This window comes from Mustela nivalis, assembly GCF_964662115.1.
Source record: "Mustela nivalis genome assembly, chromosome: 8".
In the NCBI taxonomy this organism is placed as follows: Eukaryota; Metazoa; Chordata; class Mammalia; order Carnivora; family Mustelidae; genus Mustela; species Mustela nivalis.
Genome location: NC_139027.1, coordinates 36,209,495 through 36,224,854, shown reverse-complemented (window position 1 = coordinate 36,224,854; position 15,360 = coordinate 36,209,495). Strand labels below are relative to the sequence as shown.

At 41.7% G+C, this 15,360-nt stretch overlaps 1 protein-coding gene across 1 annotated transcript in view; it reads right to left on the bottom strand.

Moving 5' to 3' along the window:
- MERTK (MER proto-oncogene, tyrosine kinase) overlaps positions 1 to 15,360 on the bottom strand; it is a 114,304-nt gene that overhangs the window by 45,340 nt on the left and 53,604 nt on the right. The window contains exons 5-6 of the mRNA XM_082743416.1: positions 7,501 to 7,587; positions 3,863 to 3,978 (exon numbers count right to left, since the gene is read on the bottom strand). Coding sequence (XP_082599542.1) covers positions 3,863 to 3,978; positions 7,501 to 7,587 — 203 coding nt within the window. The remainder of the gene's footprint in view (positions 1 to 3,862; positions 3,979 to 7,500; positions 7,588 to 15,360) is intronic.

Here is a 15,360-nt window from a genome sequence, read left to right as displayed (position 1 = left end):
CCGGAGCAATGCGTGGAGCATTTCCAGGCACAGCGACGCTCTTCCAGAACGCACTGCTGGAAGAAGACAGGCTTTTTATAACAGTCCTTCTCAGTGGGTCCTAGGGGAAAAGAGGGCACGAAATAGCAAGAAGTACGTGGGAGAGTTAAAAATAGCAATGGTGTATGCGGCCCAAAAATGGGTGAAGAAAGGAACTAACATCAGGACCAAAGGAAGTGAGAGGGTGTGTCTGCTAGTGCGTGGATCTGAATCTTGTCCAAAACATTCATTTGTTACCAAGTCAGAGTTTAAAATTGTAAGGGACTGGGGACATGCTACGAAACTATGCTTGGTTCCTTCAGAAGTGGGAATACATTGTTAACCTGCAGAATAAAGAAGTCTCACTTCTACAGCCACTCCTGACTAACCCTGCTAGGACCGGTCAGAGAAAACAGGATAGCCAATTATATTTGAATTTCAGATAAACAACAAATAATTATATATACAGGTATGTCGCAATATTGCTCCTAGAATTTAACTTGTAAAATAACTGTATTCTTATGGGTGAAGGGAGATTGGTGGGAAAAAGACAGAATAACCATGTCTGGCACCACAGGATCGAAGGTGGGCAAGGAGGGCCTGTAATGACCAGACTGGATGATCATCCAGGGACTGGATGACTGTCACTCATGCCGTGGCTGCCCAAAGCTGAGGCAAAAAGAGAGAGAGAAAACAGATGTGTGTGATCATCTTCTACCTTCAGGGATGACCTGATGTTTTCAGACCTTCCTACCACCCTACTCTACCTCCTGTCCACTCTGAGACCTACTCACTCAAGGTGGTGGCAGAAGTCGCCTACAAAGTCTCCCCAAACGCAACCATACTCATGTAAGCAGGAGCCTCGTGTCCTCTTGGACTCTTCATACAGCTCAGCAGCAGTTTTAAAAAGGGCTGGTCCATGCCTTGGTTACACATGTACAACTACAGATCCCTAGATCTCTAGATATGTAGATATAGTTATATCTATAGAGGGAAACTGGCCCTGGATGTTCCTAATAACAGAGCCCTGGAATACAAGCAAAAACTGATGAGATTGAAGGGAAAAAGGCAACTCAAAAACAACAGTTGAGACCCTAATTCCGTTTCAATAACAGATAAAACCACTCGGCAGAGGATCAACAAGGAAATAGACTAAGGAAACAAGACTATAAACTAACTATATCTACAAGATGTATAAAACATTCTACCCAAACACAGCCAAATATACCTTCTCCTACACACGAACATTCTCCAGGGCAGAACAAATGCTAGGTCATAAAACAAACTGTAGTTAATGTAAAAGACTGAAAATCAGATTAAGTATAGCCTCCAAATGTGATGGAATAACATTAAAAATAAGCAAAAGAAGATGACTTGAGAAATTCACAAGTATGTGAAAATTTAACACAGTTCTGAATAACCGATAGAAAAAGAAAGAAAGAAAGAAAGAAAGAAAGAAAGAAAGAAAGAAATCATAAGGAAAATAACCAAAAAACTTGAGATGAATAGGAAAAAAAGGCCCAAATACCCAAACCTACGTGATGCAGCTAACACAATGCTTAGAAGGAAATGTATGGTATAAATGCTTATATATATGTATATATATATATTTTTAAGTTTTTTTTATTATTTGGCAGAGAAAGACGCAGAGAGAGAGACACAGAGAGAGAGGAAACACAAGCAGAGGGAAAGGGAGAAGCAGGCTTCCCCCTGGGATCATGACCTGAGCCGAAGGCAGATGCTTAACAACTGAGCCACCCAGGTGCCCCTATAAATGCTTGTATTAAAGAAGAAGAAGTTTCAAATAAATTACCTAGCCTTCTACCTTAAGAAACTTAAAAAAAAAGAGAGAGAGCAAATTAACCCAATGCACATAGAAGAAAAGAAGGGAAAACTTGTATTAAAATCAGGAATGAAAGGGGACATTACTACTAACCTCAAAGAAATAAAAAAGCTTATAATGGAATATTATAAGCAATTGTATACCAACAAATTAGATAACCCAGAGGAAATGGACACACTCCTAGAAACACATAAACTATCAAAACTGACTCAGGAAGAAATAGAAAATCTAAGTAGATGCATACCAAGTAAAAAGACTGAGTTAGTATTCAAAAAACCTCCACAAAGAAAACCTCAGGACCAGACAGCTTCACTGGTGATTTCGACCAAATATTTAAGGAATTCACATCAATCTTCCACAAACTCTTGCAAGAAACAGAAGTCGAGGGAACACCTCCCAATGATTCTGTAAGACGAGTATCACCCTGACACCAAAACCAGAAAAAGCTAACACAAGAAAACTATAGAACAATAGCTTTTATGAATATAGCCACAATTAGACAATGGTGATGGCTGCACACCTCTGGGAACATAGCGAAGAACATTATACACTTTATTTTTTAAAGCGTATTTAAGTAATCTCTACACCCAACATGGGGCTCAAACTCACGACCCCAAAATCAAGATTGCATGCTCTCCCAACTAAGCCGAACGGGGACCTCAACATTATACCCTTTAAATGGGTGAATATTACGGTCTGTGAAAGAGATCTCAGAAAAAGCTGCCCAGAAAAAACAGATATCCCTGGTGAGGACTTTGTAGACATAATAATCCCTAACACTTACCCGCCCTTAGGAGATTTACACATAAAGTGGGGCAAGAATTAAGCAAAGCTAGAGCTGGTGAGGTGAGGGTGGAGGCTATTTCGGGGATAATAGAATGTTTTCACTTTCCAGAGAAGGAACAGCTGTTAGACAAGAGTGGGAGGCAGTAAAAACAGAGTAACTAATTCTGTTTGGTATTAAAAACATCTGGTTGTCAACGTATAAAATTCTTTAGAAGTCACTGCTTCAAGTTGAGCTAGCATGAATGGCAGGTAGTTAACATGTTTTCAGCTAGTAAGGCCAGACATTTATGAAACTAAGAACAATTTCTGACCCTACTGTGTGACAACATGCAGGGCAGAAGACATTGATGTTTTCAGTGGACAATCCACACCTTTTGACTACCTGCTCCCAGAAATAATTTCTCTTCTAAGACATGGAAGAAGGGATGGTTTTGAGCACTGTTTTTGACATCAGAACTTTCTGGCTTTGAATTCTGGCTTTGCCACTCATAGGTTCTGTGAGCATTCTGAGCCTGCAGTGCTGGTGTGGGTTTTAAGTAAGATAATGTCTGCAAAGTCCCTGGTCATCGTGAGCACTCAGTAAATGGTAGTGTTACTTCTACCCTTTCCATTTTGATGAAATTAACACTCAAAGCAGGGCCTACATCATGGCAAGGTACCATTTTAGGATGGCTGGCCTGTATTTCTTACAGCATTCTTTCTCACCAATTTTGGGTAGTGGTTAAAAAAAGGGAAAAGACTTTGCAAGGTCTGTAATGCCCAGGTTGTCCTGGGAGCCAGGGGCCAAGGTATTACATCTGACAGCAAAAATGACCCATCTCATGCTTGCCTGTCCTTCACAGTCACTGGCCCAGGAGGAGACAGGATGAGGAGTTCTTGGCTTCCCAGAACTCCTGATCACAAGCCGGTATTAATTTAGGGATGTGTTTTTATACCTTAAAAATTAATTCTCCTTGGTCTCATGTCGTTCTGTCCTGGAAACCTGTTTCCCTTCTGGTTGGGTCCTGAACCATGAGGAGAAAGGAAACAGCATCCTGGGGGCAGAACACCACAGAATGGGGCGTGTGTGGCAGACACTGAGCAGGGAAGGGGTCAAGAGACTTCTGAACAGAGGTGTTGGAGGCCTTGGCACTAAGAAAGGCCAAGGAGAAAGAAAGATCAAGTAGACCCTTAGAACACCAAACAGCCCATTCTTTCTTCATCCTGCTGGTTTACCTGAACGCTGCAATTCCTGAATGGGGAGTATCCATCAAAACCTGGGACCCAGGAGATGAGCATGCTGTGTGCGGTGCTGTTGTAGACAATGACTTCAGTTGGTGGGGAGGGAATTGCTACACAGAAATAAAGACACACATACAAACACAGTTATAAACCACAGGTGGCCACAGCTACCAAATAAACAAAATATCATGCTTGTTTCCATTTCTTAAAATTAAGAAAATTTGACCCAAGTTTGAAAAAGAAGCTGCATTAGGCCTGAGACTAAGCATATTAGCTTATAGACAGGTCTTCTGGTGATGAAACACTGCTGCCTAGGCCAGAGGAGTGGAGCATAGACCTGCTTTCCGGCTGCCTGATGAAGTGAGACCTTAGCTGGAAAAGGATGAAGAGATGTCTATTTCCTTCACTGAGCTCGTGGTCACTGCCCTCCTGCATGCGGGCACGTTGCTGGGTGCTGGAGCTCTACATCCATCCCCCCTACTCCCCCAATCAGAGCCATAGCCCTATTCTTGTGCAGCTTTTGCTTGAGGAGTGGAGACTCACACTACCTGACGATGAGAGCCCCATGCCGGGACTAGAAGGGAGCATGAGTGTGGGTGTGTGGCAGAGCGGGGAGCAGCTATCCAGGCCAAGGAAATAGGTGAGAAATCAGTTCAAGCAAAAGATCCAACTGTAACTGCTGGGACTGGAGGCATAAAGTGTGCAACGACTTGGCCATGTGTGGGATGTGGCCACGTGGTGGGACATGGTTACATATCTTAATTCGAATCTAAGAAGGATCTGGAGTTTGGGGATCTTATTTTGGGCTAATTTTACTTCTGAATTAAGAGTCATAATCACATTTATAAGCAAAAATGTTGTTTTCACACGCTTACAATGGGTCAGCCCGTTACGGACTTCGCTTTGTTTCATCACTAAAACCCTGTCAGAGAGGTAGGCGGTCTCACGATCCTCATTTATGGATGAGGATACTGAGAATCAGAGAAGGTAAAAACATGCTGAAGATCACAGAGCTTGTAAGCAGCAGAACGGGGACTTGAACTCAAGTCTGTCTGAGCCTGGATCACGTGTCCCTCAGTAGGACACTGGAGGCTGGTGGCAGGCGGCAGCAAGCACATTAGTGTGAGCACCAGCAGGGACAGGGGAGTCCGGTTACTGCCTGGCTGGCTGTGTGGCCCGGGTCATGGTTAAATGACCTTTCTAAACTCCGTTCCTTCTTCTTTTAGTGGGGATGGTAACAGCCCTGCTCCATGGGGCTGCGGGGAAGATTAAGAAGGTTAACACATGGAGGAGGGTTGGGGGAGGTGTGCCGGAGGGGAAGCAATGACAGCGTGAACAGAAGATCAGGGGAAGGAGAGCTGAGACCATGAGAAGTACGCCAGGTACCATATTCAGGAGTTCCTGTGTACTTGCAGACACATAGCTTGGTGAGTGGCAAAGAATCAGCATTTTGTTTGACTCACTTCCCTAAATAGATTACTTGTAGAATTGTCCTAAAATGTATGCCTTTCCAGATCATAATTTGGCTACATATATTATAGTTAGGAACAGATTAGAAGAAGGGAGTCTTGGTGGCTTTGACATCAATGTTTAAATAATGAAAAGCAGACAGAAGTTTTCAAAAGAGAACTGATAAAAAGAAAAAAAGAAAAAAAAGCTAAGTTCTGTGTGAAGCATAAAATTTTAAAAAGTGTCTCTCATTGTATAAATGTTTCAATTTTAAGGTGTTTACACTTCATGAAAATAGTCTTTATAAATTTACGCCTACCCATGAATTCCTGAAATTCCCAACATTGCTTTTGAAAAGTGTAATAATGAGACTCATAATGAGGAAGGAAGTTATACAGTTCCTCCAGGAGTAAGTTGCAGTTTGCTCTTTTTTTTTCTTCCAATGAACTTTTAGAGAATGTCCCCTCATCGCCTTCATCTAGTTGATGTGCCAAAAAGACACATCAGCATCTTTTGATTTTTTTAAATTTTATTTATTTACTTTTAAAAAGTTGGCTCCATGCCCAGTGTGCAGCCCAATGTGGGGCCTGAATTCACAATCCTGGGATCAAGACCTGAGCTGAGATCCAGTTAGGTGTTAACCAACTTGAGCTACCCAGGTGCCACCATAGCATCTTTTTAAAGTATAACTTCTTTTGTAATATTGAGTCCCCAGCTGTATATTACCTAACTTTTTAAAAAAAGATTTTATTTATTTATTTGACAGAGAGAGATCTCAAGTAGACAGAGAGGCAGGCAGAGAGAGAGGAGGAAGCAGGCTCCCCACCAAGCAGAGAGCCCAATAGGGGGCTCGATCCCAGGACCCTGAGATCATGACCTGAGCCGAAGGCAGAGGCTTAACCCACTGAGCCACCCAGGCACCCCAATATATTACCTAATTTTTAACTCATTATTAAACACATTCTGCTTTTCCCTTGTGTTATTCCCTCAAGATTAAAACCAAAAGAAATATGGTACCAGTATTTGCTTTTCAATATTTAAAATAAGAACAAATAGACATGCTTGGGTGGTTCTGCTGCCCAAGCATCTGCCTTTGGCTCAGGTCATGATCTTGGGGTCCTGGGATCAAGGTGGGCTCTCTGTTCAGTGGGGAGTTTGCTTCTCCCACTCCTTCTGCTTTCCTCTTCCCCCACTCATGCTCTCTCACTCTCTCAAATAAATAAATAAATAAATATTTTAAAAACCACAAATACTAAAACATAAAATTCGCTGGAGTTTCGATGACAGAAAGTAAGAAAGATGATTTGAAAAGGGTTAAAATGACAGTACTTCGTTTCAATTAAATAACTTTGATCCCGGGGCACCTGGGTGGCTCAGTGGGTTAAAGCCTCTGCCTTCGGCTCAGGTCATGATCCCAGAGTCCTGGGATCGAGCCCCACATCGGACTCTCTGCTAGGCAGGGAGCCTGCTTCCACCTCTCTCTCTGCCTGCCTCTCTGCCTACTTGTGATCTCTCTCTCTCTGTCAAATAAATAAATAAAATAAAATAAAATAAAAATAACTTTGATCCCCGAGAGGCAGGAGGAAGAGGCAGACAGTTGGATTGGAATGTCTCCACTAGCATGGGGACCTTCCAAGACAGGTCTCCCATTATGTTATGGCCCAGCTCAGAGGCAACAAGGACATTTGGAGGAAGAGACATAGGAGCTCTGGGCTCTCCCCTCCTTTCTCTCCTCTTAGGGCAGCAGCTAAGGGAGACTTGTGTCAGCCCCAGCTACCCAGAGCCCATTCCTTCGATCAATGCCCTAAGCTGCCCCTACCCCTGGGGGCTCTTCAAGGGGTAACAGGGACTAATTCAAGGTAGGAGAGGGCAAGGTGAAAACAGGAGCAAAGAAGATGGAGGGTAGACATCTCAGCCTATTTTCTTAGACTAAGCAGAACTAAATGAGCTAATATTTATCAAAGACTTAGGCACCAGGCACTGTTTTGGTTGCTTTTAACTTGCATTATCTCATTTAAGCCTCAAAAATATGTAGAAATATGTAATCATCCCTCTTTTATACTGAAGCCAGAGAGGTTAAGTGACTTGTCCAAGGTCACAAAGAAAGTCCCTGGGGAAGACAGGGTTCAAACTCAGATATCTGGCTGCAGAGCTCCTGCTGCTGACTTCGCCACAGTGCTTACCTTTGATGTTGATCTGCACACCCTTGGACACGGTCAGCCCTTTGTCGTTGTGAGCCTCACAACTGAAGACGGCTGTCTCCGTCAGACCTGGAATGGAAGGGGAGTCATGAGACCAGGCTCACAGAGAACAGGCTGCAGCTCACCAGAATCCGAGGGTTGTTTTAGCATTCTTTTACTTTTTGGTTCATGACTTCAGGCCATAAATGCAAAGTTAATTTTAAAACTATGCTGGTGGCTGAAACACAAACCTGGGATTGAACCCTAGCTACCAGGAGCAAGTCAACCATGGGCCTAAAGGCAGCTGTTCTTCATTTAAGTGTTTTATTTTTCCCGGGGGGTGAGACGTTAGACAACAAAAGCAGTAATTTTAGACTTAAATTTCGGCTAATCAGTGGCCCCAATGTCAAGAAGAGCGCTGCCTGAGGGTCATCTGGACGATCGTGTGCTGCTTAGCCACAAGTACATACGACATCACACACTAATGACATTTCAGAAGACCAGACATAGCAGGATGAAGGTCACAGTGCTTAATTTCACGTGGTCCGTCGTAATGAATCCATTTTTAAAAGTGAAAATTAGGGGTGCCTGGATGGCTCAGTCGGTGAAGTGTCTGCCTTCAGCGTGGGTCATGATCTCTGGTCCTGGAATCAAGCCCTGCTTCGGGCTCCCAGCTCAGCAGGAAGCCTGCTTCTTCCTCTCCCTCTACCCCTTCCCCCTGCTCCTGTTCTCTCTCTCTCAAATAAATAAATAAAATACATTTTAAAAATTCTGAAAAAAAGTAACAATTCATAAAGAATTATTACATAAACACAAGACATTATTATTACCTGAAGAGAAGACACTAGTGCTGAATGAAGAAAAATTCTATCATTTCAGAGGTTTGAAAACATCTTAGAAATTTAAAAAAAAAAACTAGTTGATTTATTAATTTTAAATAGAAAGGAGAGATAATTCAGATATTGGTTTCTAATACTATTTGCCAATAAAAGGAACCAGAACTCATTGGAGAAATGGCTGATTTCTCAGATTGGAGCAGGAAACAGATGAGATGAGCCTAGAACAAATTTAACACAAACGTCATGTGGTGTGCACACACACACGCGCGCGCGCATACAAGCACACACACACAGAGTGATGGGGGAATGACAGAGACATGAAACCAACGGAAAGAACTCCTAGTATCCAAAGCTTGAACAGTTTGAGCAAGAAAATAAATGAAGTAGCCTCGGATCGTAAACCAAAGTATAAAATAAATATTCACAAGTGGCTTCTCAGTATTTATACTGAGATAAATAAATGATTAAACAATGGGAAGGAACAAACAAGTTTCCTATGAAGAAGAATTCCAAATAATTTATGTGGATTCTCTGCCCTCAAGGGGGAGGATCATAATTCCCAACCCCTTAGGCATAGGCTGCACAAAGTGACTTCCTTCCGAAGAGGACAGTATGAAAAGGAAATAAAAGCAAAACTTTATTTATTTTTTTTTAAACTTTAGCGTGGAGAAAATGATAAACGCTACCTTGGACCAAGGTCAACACCACTAAGTCACGTTGACAGAATGTGTCCTTGATATGATGTAATGAAAATGGCACTTCCCCTCTGCAATCTTCCTTCCAAAAACACACAACCCAAGTCTCATCAGGAGGGAAGTATCAGACAGTTCAAACGGTGACGTGTTCTATAAGAAATCTGACCAGTATTCCTCAAAACTGTCAAGACGATTAAAAACAAGGAAAGTTTGAGAAACTGTCACAACCAAGAGGAGCTGAAGGAGACAAGACCACTAAATCCTGGATGAAATCATTGAACCATACAAGGGTATTAGGTAAAAACTAAGGAAATCTGAATATAGACTTGAGTTAATAATAATGTTCATTGGTTCACTGATTATAGCAAATACATCACACTAATGTAAGATGTTACTAATGGGAGAACGTGTAAGTGGGGTTTATGGGAAAATCTGTATTATCTCCATGATTCCTAAAATCTAAGACTATTCTAAAATTAAAAATTTTGTTTTGTTTTTGTTTTTTTTTAAAGCACAGCCATATGTACCATCTAGTAGATTCTGGAAACTTCTCTGTCTCTGGCGCACAAAGGTGTCTTTGGCACAGAATTCACATCATGAACTAGAGAAAGAAAAACTTCTTGAAATTAGACCTCCATTCACTTCCTGCCTGAAAACCTTACTCTGTTTTCTTCTATCCACTATACAGGAAATTCTCCAACTGATAATTTTAAAATTCAAAGCTTGTCACTAACAGTAATTAAAAATTTGAAAAATCAGGGAGGAACAAGCTGCCAAGGGAAGGCCAGCCCAAGGCTGGTCCAAGTGGCCAGAGAACCGCATGGGAGAAGTTCTAAGAAATGCAAACATGATCCCTATTTTATGTTGGCTCTTCTCTTGAGGGTTAGAAGTGCACAGAAAAACCAGCGCTGTTGGGGCTCTGTTCTTTTCCATCCAGATGGAAGTTAGTCCAGGCACCTGAATTCTGCTGACTAGACAGGGTCTCTCAAAAAAAAGCAAAGCTGTGCGTCTCTGTCCTACAATTCTATGGTGACTTTTCACTTCTCTGAAATAATGTTCTGTCAGAATAGGATAGATACTTCAGGTATTTTCATTTTCTGAGGTGAGGAGTATTTCCCTCAGAATGGAGGAAAATCCTAACTAAATGGCTTCAATTTTGACAATTCCAAGAGCTAGGAAACTAAAATTTCAGATAGGAGCCATCACTTCACATTTTTGGTCCCTCCCTTTTGAGTGATGGATGAAACTGCTAACAGTTTGTGCGATGGCTTTAAAAAAATAGATTTGTTTCACTGAAGAGGAATACTTCTCTCAAATCCAGTATCCACATCTATAAAAGGACACCCTTGAATACCCTGCCTCAGGGGTCTTGTATGTTCTGCTTGTATTCCTCCCAAATAACTTTGAAAAATATATGTGGTCTCTCATAAAATTTTGAGGTTTGTACCTTAAATTTTTTATGATTTAAAGGGCTGCAAAGAATGTAATTTCAGGTTCTCTGACATTTTAAGTAAAATTCCTTTAAAGGCACTTCTATAGTGTACCCATGACTGGGATGGGAGACCCAGCATTATCCAATGAAACAATTTTCTCTCAGCTACCAGAAGTGTTCCATCATGATTTTCTACTTTCCCTGCAGAATTTTATCCAGATGGCATAATTATGTGGGTTTGGAAGTCATGATTCATCACCCTACAACACTTCTTGGCAACGAAAATACACATACATGCTGAAATTGGAAAAAAGATTTCTTCTAGATCAATTATCTTCACAACTATTATTAGGGCACAATCCAACAAGACAATATATATAATTCTTTTCTTTCTTTTTTTAAGTAGGCTCCATGCCCAGCATGGAGCTCAGTGTGGGGCTTGAACACATGGCCCTGAGATTAAGACCTAAGCCAAGATCAAGAGGTAGATGCTTAATTGACTGAGCCACTCAGATGCTCTGACAATGCATATAATTCTTAAACATACACAGTAAAATTTTACTAGGAGGGCAAGTCCTTGGCTGAACAAAAATTGGAATCTTTTAGGTAATGATCTGGAAATTTCTTAACCTTGAACCAATACACTATAGAAGCCACTCTCAAACTGTGGTCTAGAGACTCCTACTAAAGAAAGGATCTCAGAGGCCCTCTTAGGAGCCCTAATTGACACTTAGGAGCCCTAATGACACTATTTTTGTCATAATAATAAAAGTAATAACACTAACAATAATGATAAGAAAGTCCTTTTCACTTTCATGCTCTCAGGAACATGTGATGCAATGTTTCAGAATGTTCCAGAGGCTGTATGTTGTGTGATGATGCTAATAGTAGTTCTATCAGGTAACTGAGTACGTGCTTATGTATTTTTATGCTCTAAAAGTTTTGTTTTAGTTTCTAATTCAGTACTTATCAACAGATAGAACTCACATAAACAAATCTCTTTGGTCCACAATAATTTCTAAGTCTGTAAAGGGAGCTTGAGACCAAAGCATTTGAGAACTGGTGCCCTGTAGTGACTCCAGATAAGTCAGGGCGAGGTCCTTCTTCTTTTGCAAGGTGGAGAGATTTGGATTCCTGGCACTTGGTCAGGCATTAACTTTACAAGGAAGACGGATACATTCCAGATGAGGATCAAGACCTCATCCCTCAAAGCCACTGCCTGGCATCCATGCTGGGGACCCATTATTTCACAGTCCAACCTGTGACACTTTGGTTTTCATGCTGAAGAATCACCTTTAGCCTTCCAAGTCATAAGCTTTCAAATAAGACGTCCATTACACCAGTCTCCACGAATGCGCAAAATCTGGCTTATATTTAGAAAAACTGGCTTTGGCTCAATCAGAAAATACAGAGAGTTGTTATGCAACCTATATTTTTTATATAGTCAAGCCAGACACAGTTATTTGACTTTAATGACTCTTGTCAAAACTCTTGGGAAACACTTGAGTACAAGATACAGATCACATTCCAGGCCTTCCAGGAGCCCAAAAAAAAAACAAAAAACAAAAAACAAACAAACAAAAAAAAACCAAGAGGACGGATTCATTTCATGAGATCTACTGACCAGCTATAGATCCCTAAGTAAGACAACTTGGGGCCCACTGTTCTTCAGAGCTGCAAGTTTGTCAATGCTGAAAGTGAAACTGCTTGTCAGGAACATGATGTTAAGTGGGAAGTCGCTTTTCCTTTTTGTGTTTCTTTTCAAAGTGGGCACAAAGTCAGGAAGACAATCTCTAGCAAATTCTCCGGCAGGAGACATCAGCATTAGTAAGAATTCCCCAGAAGTAGTTAAACCACCTATTCCAGCAGTTAAGCCCATGCGCTGAAGTGATTCATGTCCCCAGGCCAAATAGACGGCAGCAGCCAGAAGGGGAAACTGGTTCAAACCAAAGTTAACTTTCTCCCCAAGTGGATGGGCCAACACTGAAGGCAAAATGTAATCGTCTTTGCTTAATGTATTCAGTTATATATACTGCCTTGGTTTAATGGCACCTCTGGGCTGCAGACTCATGGAAGAGCCTGGGTTGGATATGGCAACTAGCGTGTGTTGGGAAAGACTGTTGCCTCTCACTTTCCTTTCCACTTCTCTGTCTGGGTGAACAATACCCAGACTGGAATAGACCTTGAAGTTTTATAGCCCCAGCCCTTGTGGCTTTCCAGGGGAAAAAAGCCATCCACCCCCTTAAGTCCCCACCCTACTACCCACTCTCTCCGGAGTGACCCTGGTAACTGGAGCCTCCTGTCTTTCTGAGCCATGTCCTCCTCCAGTGGGCCACCCCCTCTGTGTACTCGGTCACATCCCACCCAACTCCTGACGTTCATGGCCCTCTTGCTTGGTCTGCTTGTTTAAAAAAAAAAAAAGACAGCCTCTGAAACAGGGTCTGAAAGCTACTTTTAAAGAACATTCAGGAACAGGATGTTCCCTCAAGGGAAGGACAATCAGAATTGCTAAGAAAGCAACTTCTAAGAGCACCAGTTGGGCCAATTCTTAAGTTCTGGATAAGCAGCCCTTTCTCTTTCCTTTTTTTTTTTTTTTTTTTTTTTACCCCCTAGAGCAAAAGAGGCAAAGCAAGGGAAGGACATTTTGCATAAAGGAAGTTGCCTATTAACTTGGAACACACTCTCTGCCCTGAATTCATTCATTCAACACATATTTACTGAATACTTACTAGGTGTCAGACATTTTCTCAGGCACTTGGGGTATATCCATGAATAAAAGAGATCCCTGCCTTTACAGAGCTCATATTCTCACAGGGGGTAGTGGGTAAGAAGGAATAACCTTGATAAATAAGTAAGCTTCATGCTCTATCAGAAGGTGATTAATGCCATGGAAAAACAGAAAAGGATCAGAGGGCCAGGGATGGGTTGGGAAGTGGGCTGTGATTTTAAATATTCAGGACAGAGGTGGCTCAGGATAATGTCCTCAGAGGAGTGACTCTGAGTGAACGGGCTAATGATGGGGGGAGGTGAACTTGGGGCAAAGGAAATGGCCTTTGCTTTGTTCTTTAAGCAGGATGGGAATCCCAGAGCGTTGAGCGGAAGACCAATCTAATCCAACTTGTGTTTTATCAGGATCCAGGATCGTTGCAGGAGCCACATGGAGACTAAACCCTAAGCAAGCAGGTCCCATACCAGCTCCAAATTTTTTCCTGATCTGAAAATGGGTATAAAAAATACTTTAACTGGGGCACCTGGGTGGCTTAGTCTGTTAAGCGTCCACCTTTGGTGTGGGTCATGATCCCAGAGTCCTGAAATGGAGCCCCTCATCGGGCTCCCTGCTCAGTGGGGAGCCTGCTCCCTCTGCCTGCTGCTACCCCTGCTTGTGCTCTCTCTGACAAAAATAAATAAATAAAATCTTTAAAAAAATAAGACAAGGGGTGCCTGGGTGGCTCAGTGGGATAAGCCTCTGCCTTCGGCTCAGGTCATGATCTCAGGGTCCTGGGATCGAGCCCTGCATCGGGCTCTCTGCTCAGTGCTTCCCCCCCACCCCCCACCTCTCGGTCTACTTGTGATCTCGGTCTGTCAAATAAACAAATAAAATCTTAAAAAATAAATAAATAAAACAAAATTTGGTTTTTGGAATAATTTTCAATTTACAAGAAACTGCAGAACTAGTAGAGTTCTTGTACATCCTTCATCAGCTTCCCTTAATGATAAGATCTTACATAATCATACAGCTCTTACATAATCATACATAATCATACAGTGAACAAAACCAAAAGTCAGTACAATACTATTAAGTCAAATACAGACCATATTCAGATTTTACCAATTTTTGTTCCCTCTCTTTTCTTTCTTTGGAGTATGTGGGGGGGGGGGTGTATAGCTCTGTGAAACTTTATTTCAGGTAAGATTTGTACTACTTCAGCACCAAAAAAAAAAAAAAAAAAAAAAAAAAACTCCCTCATATTTTAGGAACATCCTACCTGATTAATCATCTTCACTTTGTCATTTCTGAGAATGTGATATAAATTGAATCACACAGCATGCAATCTTTGAGATTGGCTTTGTTGACTCAGAACAGTGCCCTTTAGACAAAATATTGCTTTGCTTGTGTCTCTTAAAGACAGCTCTTATGTCACAGAGGGACAAAAAACCCAATTGGTATCAAGAGAAAAAAAGCATACAGCCTTCCTGTTCATAAATGTGCTTGCTCAAAGCATGTTTCAACAATCAGGACTCTTCAAACCATGGTCCTACTTAGCACTCTCTTGGTAAAAGTGATCTCAGAAAAGTTGACTTCTTGGTTAATTTCAACATAGTTAATTTCAAGATGGGATGGCCTCTCCCTGCAAACACTCCCAGGTTTGCAGCAGCAGGTGAAGCATAAACCCCACCCCGGGCATATCCGGTCAGAATGGCACCTAGTTCCTCAACTGTGAACTTCTGAGGTGGGCTCAGGTCTCACTACCACTCCTCAAAATTAAACAGAGATGAAAGTAAGAATAATGTAAATTCTTTAACAGTGTTACAAAATTCAGGTGCCTGGGAATAGTCCACAGATCCCTGACTTGCTCTAACTTAGTGTGTCAGAAGTTTGCATGGTTGGCCCTTTCTCCACGGACCTCCTTAAGCCCTCTGTCTACAAAATGGGTGTGAAAAAACTGCTCTATTAATTTCATAGAACTGGTTAGAAATATAAATGAGAAGGAGTTTAAATGCAAAAGCAATTAAGCAAATATAAGTTACTTCACTCTCACTATGTTCCTTTGTCCCAGTCAAGGGACCTCAGGTTCTGTTTATAATTCATTTGTTCATTAGTTCATTCACTCATTCCCACAGTTCTGATGTGCCAGGCACTGTGCTGGGTGACAGGGCTGAGGTAATGAATAACTAA